The sequence below is a fragment of the Habropoda laboriosa genome, unplaced genomic scaffold (genome assembly GCF_001263275.1).
Source record: "Habropoda laboriosa isolate 0110345459 unplaced genomic scaffold, ASM126327v1 scaffold104, whole genome shotgun sequence".
In the NCBI taxonomy this organism is placed as follows: domain Eukaryota; kingdom Metazoa; phylum Arthropoda; class Insecta; order Hymenoptera; family Apidae; genus Habropoda; species Habropoda laboriosa.
Genome location: NW_017100199.1, coordinates 128,747 through 140,492, shown reverse-complemented (window position 1 = coordinate 140,492; position 11,746 = coordinate 128,747). Strand labels below are relative to the sequence as shown.

Below are 11,746 nucleotides of genomic sequence, written 5' to 3'. Positions count from 1 at the left end.
TTGCGGTCGCCATTACTAACCGTCTGGGTCATATCTCCAAGGAAACATCCGCGTTTCTGCGTGCACGGTGAATCCCCGTGGCATTTGCATTCCGCTTGGAGGAGGAAGATAGAAACACGAGATGTATTGTATGTGTATTCATATGAATTAAGTACCGAGAACAAAGGTGCACGTCTTCCAGGTGTGAAATATATTTCCTCGAGTACTCAGAAATGCTTTTTAACACTGATAATTGCGTGTAATGTAATGAAAAAGGAAGAAGAATTTTTGATACGAGTGTAAAAAGAATTTTTCAGTTTTCAACAACAGGTGAACAGGAATTATGACCAACTTGGATAGCGATATCATTAATTTTTTAATAAAAAATTGTAATTAATAAAAATATGTACAAAATTATAGTCATAAATTTTTTAGTTTTCATTAATAGATGGGATTTATGACAAACATTTGAAATGATTCCATTAATTTTTTAACATGATTTGTTTTTTATAAAAATTGTAAAGATATTTTAAAAATTAATAAAAATATGTACAAAATTATAGTCATAAATTTTTTAGTTTTCATTAATAGATGGGATTTATGACAAACATTTGAAATGATTCCATTAATTTTTTAACATGATTTGTTTTTTATAAAAATTGTAAAGATATTTTAAAAATTAATAAAAATATGTACAAAATTATAGTCATAAATTTTTTAGTTTTCATTAATAGATGGGATTTATGACAAACATTTGAAATGGTCCATTAATTTTTTAACATGGTTTGTTTTTCATAAAAATTGTAAGGTGTAGTTTCGTTAAAAAAAAATATCACGAAGAACACTCCTTTAAATTAGATCTGACTACGAATATGTACAAAGAACATGTTAGGTTTGTTTAAAGAAAAAGAAAAGAAGTATGGTGTTGATAAACTTCAGCTTCACGATACGAAAAGTGGTTGCAACGATATCAGATATCTTGAATCTCGGTTGGTAGAGCAATGTGATTTTACGTCGAGGGTTGGTAAGTTTGCTTAAATAGAAATAAGCACTGAAAGCTTTTAACGTTTATGAAAGAACGTGATACTATGTTAATAATTTCTAATTGTGTTATAAAAACACCCGGTATTATAAAGTAACTTTATCTTCAGAAAATATGTAATACCGTGTAATGGAAACACCTGGAGGTACTTGAAAGAATTTTCTAACTTTATTAAGTTTATTAATTAATTTATACCGAATTGTGATTCTTTCGCATTTTGTATTGGAAATAAATCATAATCTTTGTGCCCAAAATTTTCAGATGTGCATTTCCTTGTGTAATTTTGCTAATCGTTAATTAAACTTGTAATTTTTGAACGATTAATCCTGTGAATAGGAGAAATGTCAATATTCGATCAATTTTCACATTTGTGGAAAAATAATGTAATGTATACTTATCGTTGGAGTCGTTCTCAAACTTTTACTATTAGTTTCTAACCTATAAATATTCTAATTCGAATCTAATAATACAAAGCATATCAAGATTTTCCTTATTCCGAGTAAAAAGTACTAAAATATTAAGTAAAAATGTTAAGTAAAATATTAAATAAAAAATTAATATTATTTTATGCTAGTAATAAAAGATAGAAAAACTTGCCTAAAATTTATATTTACATCTTGCCACACGTTGGAAACTATCGAACAGTTTGTGGTAGTAGGAATTGTTACATTCCATGGAAGTGATGTCAGTACGTGCAGACATTTGAAAACTGATCAGACAGAAGCAGATTTCGACACGTTATCACACGTAAGGATAACAATATTGACTGAAAGAATCGACAGACGTCAGGAAAAACCCGGGAGTCGAAGATGGCGGGGAAGTACTTAGCCCCCGATTGCTTGTTTATGTTACGTGTCAACGAGTACAACCGGTTGCATGTGTAAGGGGTTAAAAATTTTTTCTTCTAGAATTCCCGCGCAATTTTTATCTAAACGGCTGGAAACTTCAAAATGAGACAATAACATATATATATAAAATAAGCAGTAGAAAGAAGTATAAAATATAAAAATACAAAAATCTGTGAAAAGAATAGAACTTAAAATATGAAATTTTTATATCCTGGAAGAATCAGTTATTTTTCATTTACAATAATAAAATTTATGGGAAACGAAATGTCGATATTATTTTTTATTTTTATAAATGACAATTCAGTTTCAATTTCATCAATTTTTAATATTCTACTTTACGCGTAGCTCTGAGATATTTAAAAAATATGGAAAAAATGTTAAGGAAATTTTAATTCGGTAGATCTTCACTTGTGAGTTTTCATCCTTCAAGCTTTCGTTAAATATTTAATAAATCCACAGACCTGCACTTGTGAGTTCTTATTACTTGTAAGAGTTTATTTCTTATGCAACTTGTATCAGTTGGAGAAGAATAATTGGTAATTACTCACCAGCTGTGTAAAAACGTCGCACAATAGATAACCTCATCGTTCGAGGTGACACACTGTTGCAAGATATTATTTTCCGTAGTTGTATATTTATCTTTTTACGTTTCTGCCGGGACTTACCCGATCTCCATTGAAGAAAGATTTGTATATAAGCTGCACAGTCGGTGGTTCAGACATCATTCACTACACAGTCAATTCTCGACTAGTATTCTCAGTAAATTCACCAAGTTCAACGAAAACCATAGACAAGATGGTGAAGATCTACTTCCTTGCTGCTCTTCTTTTGGTGGCTGTAGCCGCCACCATGTCTCTCCCACTTGGTAAGTGAAATTTTGTGTGAAACTTCAGTGAAAAATCAGCGTTCTCTATTTTGGATAATGAAAAATCAGTGTTCTCCATTTTTGATAATGAAAAATCAGTGTTCTCCATTTTTGATAATGAAAAATCAGTGTTCTCTATTTTTGACAATATTTTGTGTAGTCGAACAATTTCTGAATGCAAAAGAAGTCTTGAAAAAATTTGAAATTGATTTTAATTTCTTGCAAATAAGTTCAGTACTTATTTACAGTGAAAATTTATCACACAAAAGTATGTCATTTCTGTTAGAAAATTGTAAAGATGCAATCTATCATTATCGAACAATCCTACTGCAAAAATTCCAAAGATATAGTTAAACGAAATGATTCAAAAATCATTTACAATGCAAGTTCGTTTAATTTTTCAACTATCCGATGTACTGTTATCCTGATTAAATGTAACACCGCTAAGAAGACAACAAATTGGTTGAATTTTCTTCGACATCCGAGGGTTGATTCTGCGGTCGTTGTACGAAGCGGACAGAATGTTTAAAGACGCTGCTTAAATTTCAGGGGAGGAGGAGCACAGTCTCATACCGATTTTTAACGAAGAACGTGCCGACAGACAAAGAAGAGTGACCTGCGACCTTCTCTCCATCAAAGGAGTCGCTGAGCACAGTGCTTGCGCTGCCAACTGTCTCAGCATGGGCAAAGCTGGAGGTCGCTGCGAGAACGGAATCTGCCTTTGTCGCACGTACGTGATTCCTCCAGTTTCAATTCTTGAAATTCCTTAAGAAACCAAACGAACACTTTCTATTCGCCGCGTTGGAAATTAAACTGCGAACTTAATTTTTCAATTTCCAACTTTAATTCTAAGATCGGCGTAAGGCGCGAAATTTGAAAATTGAAATTTCGCGAGCTTCGAGAATTTTCATGCAAGTTCATTTTATTCGTGTAATTCCGAATTTATTTTGTCAATTTTATTTGGTAATTATATATTTCTCCAATTTTATTTGCTATCTAATTATTCTCTGGTCAATTTTATTCGGAAATTATTTCTTCTGGTCAATTTTAGTTGGTAATTATATTTTTCTCCAATTTTATTTGGTATCTAATTATTTTCTGGTCAATTTTATTCGAAAATTATTTTTTTTTTATCAATTTCATTTGGTAATTATTTTGTTTCACAATTTTATAATGGTATCTAATTATTCTTTTGGCCGAAGTTTATTTACTCAACTTTTCCCAACTTTCCACCATAAGAATTATCGACGATTCGCGACAATTATCGCAGACCAAGTTTTCTCCTATAAAAAGAAAGATACTCGTCGATTCGTTCCACAAGCAAGATTAGGTGACCTAGTATCACAAATCAATATATCACTTCAGAAAGTACAGCTTTCTCTTACTATCACAGTGTTCTATCGTAGTATTTGCAACTATGAATGAATTTACAATTATAATAAATTTACATTTATTCTTCTCATTACAGAACCACCTTCAAGGAACTCTGGGACAAACGTTTCGGCTGAATTCAACCCTTCACCGGCGTTCAACTGTGAAGTTTTCAGTACTACAGAAGACACGTGACAAAGACTGAGGATCTTCAACCGACAACGCTGAAGTATTTAGAACTATGCATTTGTTATTTATTAGTCGATGTATTCTTTATTACTGAACATTCTCCGAACATCGAAATCCTTGATAATACGCTTATTTAACTATAAAAAATAAAAACAACACAATAAAGGCAGCTTTGGAAAACGAACAACGTTTCGATACTATTTCCCTGCGAGTGAAACGAACAATCCAGAGATGTTGGTCCGAATTGACGTCCATTCGTTAATAAGTCCAGCTGTATTCCAGCGCGCTTAATACACAAAGTGGTTCGTTTGAATCTAGCAAGGAGCTTTGTGTGCAAAGGAAGATGAACGTCTGTAGTGTTTGATAATCAAGGGATGCACTATACTTCGTTTCAATTCTCGTGTTTCCGTTATTTGCTCCTCGTGATAAAAGCTAAACTGCGCGCGATGCTCGTTTCTTTTCTTAATATCGTTCCAGATTTAACTTGATTATATGGAGTCTCTGCGTTCGCCGTTTGCCCCTTTGTTTCATCTCTTCTGTCTGTTGCGAGAGAGCGGAAGCCAATGAACGTTTCCTATCGGTATTGCCGTTTCATGATTTATGACCGCGTCGATGATGAACGAAGAGAAGAAACGGAAAAACGGCGAAGTATAGTTGTACAGCGTGGACTTCGTAATTATCTTCTTGTGTAATTGGAAAACTTGTGTGAGCAATTTGAATGGTTTCAAAGGGTGGGTAGGGTGGAAGGAAAATTTCATTGGCGGAAGAAATGGCGAAAAATGAAGGGAAGTTTCACATTTGATTCAAAATTTTGGAGTTAAAGAAATTTTTTTTATGGAAGAAATGGCAAAATTGAAAGGAAGTTTCACGTTTGATTCACAATTTTAGAGTTGAAGAAATTTTTTTTATGGAAGAAATGGGGAAGAACGAAAGGAAGTTCCACTTTGATTGAAAATTTTGGAGTCCAAGATTATTTTAAGGTCATATTAATATGCATTCTGAAATGTACATCGATGTCTGAAAGAACAGAGGTGACTTTGAAAAAATGGCACTTATAAAAAAATTGTTCTTCCATCTTATTCACCCGTTGAAACCATTTAAATTATGTACGAAAATTTTCTCGTACCGTTGTTATTAGAGAAAATAATTATCCCTTTATCCCTGCTCCTCTTTAAATTACGTCAATTGTTCAGTATATTACGATACGGTACAATTGGCATACATAGTACGATGATGATATTCCGTATCTATAGCAATTATTTCCGCGTTTCATAAAACAACTATACACAGATTAATCAGTCACGCTGTTCTTAATCGCATCGAAATAAAGCATACGTGCTCGTTCAGCTAACAATCACGAAACAAATTGCCATGGAAAATATCTATGCATTAAATACACGTAATGAATGACTGTTTATGTCGTTACTGGAAAATATTGCCCTGATACGAAGGGGCAAGCGTGAATTGCTTCTGTATTTATGCATAAAGCGCACAGATTCATTGACTGTTTTACCCATCGAGCAATTCGATTTATCGTACACTTCAATATTTCTGCAATTAGATTTATGGTACACTTCAATATTTCTGCAATTAGATTTATGGTACACTTCAATATTTCGGCAATTAGATTTATGGTACACTTCAATATTTCTGCAATTAGATTTATGGTACACTTCAATATTTCTGCAATTAGATTTATGGTACACTTCCATATTTTTGTAATTCGATTTATCCTACACTTCACTATTTGTGCAATTAGATTTATCGTACACTTCACTATTTGTGCAATTAGATTTATGGTACACTTCCATATTTTTGTAATTCGATTTACCCTACACTTCTATATTTTTCCTAATCGATTTATCGTGCACTTCAATATTTTTGCAATTCGATTTATCCTACACTTCACTATTTGTGCAATTAGATTTATCGTACACTTCAATATTTGTGCAATTAGATTTATCGTACACTTCAATATTTCGGCAATTAATTTATCGTACACTTCAATATTTCGGCAATTAATTTATCGTACACTTCAATAGTTTTGCAATTAATTTATCGTACATTTCGACAGTTTTGCATTTCGATTTATCGTATACTTCCATATTTTTGCAATTCGATTCATCGACGATCGATTTGCAAAATAATTTAACATCGCAAATGTTCGAATCAACGAAGACAATTTAAGAAAGCAAATCTGTATCAGATAATTTTTCTTCTTCTTAAAATTAACGATGGAGAATACTCACTTTGCAATTCGGATACGATGACGGCAAAAAAGACGGAGTAATACGGAAAATGGAGGTAGAGCTAACGAGGTTTCACTTCTGAAAACTGCACGGAGAAGAAGAATCAATTAATCTGACTGGTGAAGCAGAATCTTTTATTTACTCAAACGAGTTTTCCGATGAACTAAGTTATTCTAGCCATCGATGAATTTTCTTTACCCCGAGCCAATAGTGAAAAACCGCTTTCTTCAAATTTTTCCACGGTATTTCAGTAAAAACGTTAAAACAAAGAAATCAATTTTTTCACTAATCAAACCCCGCAGAATTATTAAATCCCAACGAAGCCTCGTATCAATTCCTTCACGAGAAATGAAAAAAGAAGAAACAAACACAGTTGCTTCAGTTGGAACGGCAAGAAATCCTCCCCGAGAAGAGAAAAGCAGGAAAAAACAGCTGAAAAAGAACAGAAGATAGTTCTCGAAAGAGAGGATCGAGGGATCGGACGTATGAATGATCGCGGAGGAAACTCGGTGATACTACTTTTTTCCCCCCGATGGAGAAAAAAAAAGGAGATCACTCTTGTGGAGAAAGGTGAAAGACCGTGAACGAACGAAAGAGAGACAGCGAGTAAAGAGGTGAAGCGGCGGGTGAAAAGAGCACGAAGAAGAGAGAACACGACTGGAAAACCAATATGCCTTGTGCCTCGGTGTGCAATTAAAGGGTCGAGAGAGTTTACTGTCGATATTTTTCGACCAGCAATTATTGGAATCTTTTTTTCCCTCCCCTCTTCCTCTATTTTTTCTCTCTCTCTTCGATATATAGCTTCGGGGTATAACCGGATCGAGGCTCACCACGACCACGATAGTCCTGCAGGACTCTTCTGCATGAAGAGCCCTTCAGGAGCGGACAAATGCGGCCACTATATGCACTTATGGTTCTTTCCACGCTTTCATTAAAAATTGGACTCCACTCTCTAAAGCACCTTCTTCTCTCTCTCTCTCTCTCTCTCACTCGCTCTTTTTCTATTTCCTTCGAATCCGTGACGCCCTATCCTCGTCCAACTTCATCCTCTATTCTTCCATCGGTCCGCCGCCGCCGCGGCGTGCAGTCCGCTCCGCTTCGTCTCTTTCTCCACCCTCGCTCTATCCTTTTTTTGCCACTTCTCCATGTGCTCATGTAGATCGCCAGGATATAGCTCGATGTCAGTCATATTCGTGGCCGGGCTTTTCATCTTTGTTCGCTCGCCAGGGCCCGTCCGTGTTCGTTGAAAATTATTTCCTCCGGTATTCCGCGCGGGTATTTCGCCCTCTTCAGCCACGGCGGATTCGGATAGCCGGGATGAATCGCGAATAACCGCGTCGACCGGACCAAAATCATTCCCCACCCAACCAAGCCCCCACACGGTCGTCTCCAATGGAGAACCGGTCGTTTCTTGCGTTAAATCGTCCGCGGAACGATCATCCCTATTCACGCACCCTTCTGTGCGTGGTTTAAGGAGGCTCGGATTGGTTAGTATCGTTGTTCACGCGATTATGTTTACCCTCTCGATTGGCTCTTTGTTTCGAGGGGATTCTTTGGGGTTGGAGAGAGGTAATTTTGGGGAGGCTTTAGTTTGTTTTTGATCCAGGATTTGGTTAAGTGGGGTTGCGTAGAATTTGGGTTTTTCTTTTTTTAATTTATTTTGGAACGGAATTCCAATGTGAGATTTCTAAAAAATGTTTTTTTTTTGGGGGGGAATTTGGAGGACGATGATATTTTAATTTCTTTTCTCTGCTTTTGAAAAGTACTCTGCTTTTATTGAAAATTCTTCGTCAAGTGGAATTGTATTAAATTTCATAATTTTCGAGGAAGATTTTAGTTAAATTTTGCAATTTTCAAGGAAAACTTTAGTTAAATCTTTTAGTCAGTTTTGTAAAGGCTCCTTAAAGCTACTTTTTCAAGGATCTAGAGGTCGACGATATTTCAACCCCTTCTTCCAAAAATCAAACAACCGAATTACAAAAATAATTTTGCAAAAAGAACAAGCTTCGCAGAATTGGCGAATTTCTCAGTCGATCACATTTCCCCTAAATCGAAAAATCAGTTTAATAAAAGAATTCCAACGCCATGTGAAACTTCCAAAAGAATTGTCTCTCAACGATTCACCATATTTTTCGTGTTTCACAATTTACAGACGGACAAATTTAACGACCTTTTCTCCGGTCGCGGAAATATTTTTCCCGGAAGAATGGTTATTGGAATAATCCTAAACGGGCCATGAAAATTATTTTCTATCAAATGTTGGGACGGTAGAAAAAGAAAAAAGAATTGCTCGCATTTACTTGCGCGGCTAACGAGACTCGGCCGAATAGAAATCACCTCTTCGATGGTTTTTTTCTTGGCCGTGCTCCGGCCATGTCTGGCGATTTCCATAGCGCTACGCCGCCGACGGCGTAATTTTTATGTGCCATTGATTTAGTAAACGAAATGCAACTAAACTCCGACCCCGTTTTGTACTTCTCCCCCATTCTATGCATTTCCTTCGTTTACCATTCAAACGAACCTAAAGATATTTCTTCAAAGAGAAGAAAAAGAAATTCTTCGCAGCTGTTTCTAACGATAAAACTGTATTTTTCAACCGCATGTACACTCACGTGTGTGTGAGTGAGTGGAATTCTGCGGGAGAGAACGTTTATTTTTTAATAGTATCATATGTGGATTCGGAAAACCGGATTGTACAGCGAGTACAGAAACGTTTGATATTACCTACCAGGAAACGAATGGAATAATATAAAATGTTTCATTGCGAATCGTTGAAACTCCGCTGCGCGGTGTTTTGCAATTCATGAAACTTTTTTCACCACGAGAGTTTAGAAATTCAATGAAAACCCCTCGGGTATCGAGTGTTTTTTTTTTTTTTTATAAATTATCCAAATTGTAAACAGGAATTGGAAATGTAGGTTGTTTACTTTTTCCAAACAGGAATTTATCACTGCAGATATGGAAATTTCGTTATTGAGAATTCTTAGTTATCCGGGAAAGAGATATTAACGTCGACTTATTGGATTCAAATATTGAATTATCTCGTTCGATAAGAAAAAAGAAGAATAACTTTAATATTCGTATTAATTGATCATTTGCAAGAATATTATTTCGCAATTTTCCTCTACGTTAATTCTATCAGCGAACGCTACAAATTTTCCACGGTTCAGAGATGGAAACAACGGTAATTTCAATTCTTTTACTTCAATTCCAGAAAGCAATCGAGTCATCTGGTATACTAAACATTCTAATTTTTAAAATCGTGTCGTTAGGTCCAATTTTTAACGAATTATATCCTTTTCTTTTGGATTTAATTGCTTTACAATCTGCTAGCAAGAAAACCATTGAGAAACTTAATTCTTCTTTCTTCTAATTCTTAATTCTTCTTTCTTCTAATTCTTAATTCTTCTAGTTCTCAATTCTTCTAATTTTCAATTCTTCTAGCTCTCAATTCTTCTTTCTTCTAATTCTTCTTTCTTCTAATTCTTAATTCTTCTAATTCTCAATTCTTCTAATTTTTAATTCTTCTAGTTCTCAATTCTTCTAATTTTTAATTCTTCTAGCTCTCAATTCTTCTAATTCTCAATTCTTCTAATTCTCAATTCTTCTAGCTTTCAATTCTTCTAATTTTTAATTCTTCTAGTTCTCAATTCTTCTAATTTTTAATTCTTCTAGCTCTCAATTCTTTTAATTTTCAATTCTTCTAGCTCTCAATTCTTCTTTCTTCTAATTCTTAATTCTTTTAATTCTCAATTCTTCTAATAATTCTTCTTCCAACTACAGTAAGAGAAAACAGAATAGCATATAAGAAAACTCCGAAATCGATTTTCTCCAAGCGACATTTTGGCGCACGATGCGCCCATTTTCCATCAAACGCCTCAATTGTCCTCCATTTTGCTTCACCTGGAAATTTTTCTCGCCTAAACGAAAACGCCGCTAGAAGACATTGTTCGCCTAAAACCGGACCGAGTTCGAATATTTTTGTCAAACACAATTTCCTCCTCCGTACACCTCCGGCGTTATTAAATACAGGTAGGCGAAAAGAGCGCAGGTTGCGAGTGAAAATTGCGCTCCGCGGCGAGCGACAAATCCCCGATGAAATTTCGCGTTTAATATACAACGCGTTCCAATTCCTCGTGATTTCGATTGTCCCAGCCGGGAAATTTCGCCCGCTGCGTGGAAAACGCAGCGGAGGATCCTTCGATCGTTCGCGAAGAGATGTCTCCACGTGTTTCCGCGAGAAATGTTTCACTTTCTCCTTCGATTGTAAAAGCGTACGGTTCAACGACGGAAGCGATGCCTCTTCGATTTAATTGCAATCGCGAGAGATAAATTCTAGTATTGGACCGTTGACATTCCTTTCGAGGCGAGAGATCGCGAGGGGAAAGTAAGTTTTACGTGCTTGTTTAATAAGTTGTTCGAAGAAAGTGCTTTGGCGTGAACGAAAGTGAAGTGTTCGGGTGTAATTTGTAAGGGAAATTGGAAAATGAGAATAGGAGTGATGTAGAGATTTGGTTGTACCGATGGAAAGTGGCAGTTATTAAATTAAAAGGGACCAAGTTGCTTCGTGTTTTTACTAGTTTTACGGTATTTTGGGTTATCTGTGATAATTTATATGTTTCAATTATTAATTTTTGGAATAGTAACATATTTTAAGAGGAAGGAATTACAGTAAATTCTCGGCTCGGAAGTTCATTTTTGCAACAATCACGGGCAATAACACCCCTCGTTCGACTTTCCGGGGAAAGGGCTTAGTTTATGGTACCCTCAGGTACCCGCGCGCTTTCTCTTCCTGGGCGACAAAGTCCAGGCCACCGCTTCGCCGCCGAAATCTCGCATTTCTTACAAGTTTAAAGGGCGGAAGAGGGATAGGGGGGAGCAGAGCGAGATGGGGAGCATAAGGATGGTGCGACAAAGTGTAGATAATAGATAATAAGTAACGCATGTAGACAGGAGTTAGAATAAGAATACGATAAGGATAAGCTATTTTATAGTATATGGAGGATGTAGAGAGAAACGGAACTTTGTAATCCCGAAGGGAAAACAATAAAGCACGTACATACTCGGCCGATAAAACAGAGAAAATAAATTTTCGAAAAAAGAGAGAAAAAACAGGATTGCAGTATAGAAGACAGGGGAATAATGTAAATGGTGAATTGTAATCGGTGATTACGCGTCGTTAACAGGATGTGATTTGGTGATT

The 11,746-nt window shown here is 35.6% G+C and overlaps 1 protein-coding gene across 1 annotated transcript; it reads left to right on the top strand.

Annotated features, from left to right (window-relative positions):
- The first annotated feature begins 2,590 nt into the window (after positions 1 to 2,590).
- LOC108570380 (defensin) lies at positions 2,591 to 4,478 on the top strand. The gene is made up of 3 exons (XM_017932233.1): positions 2,591 to 2,734; positions 3,284 to 3,464; positions 4,203 to 4,478. Exons 1-3 carry the CDS (start codon positions 2,665 to 2,667, stop codon positions 4,240 to 4,242), a joined length of 291 nt encoding a protein of 96 aa, XP_017787722.1. The 5' UTR covers positions 2,591 to 2,664; the 3' UTR covers positions 4,243 to 4,478.
- Positions 4,479 to 11,746: the final 7,268 nt, after the last annotated feature.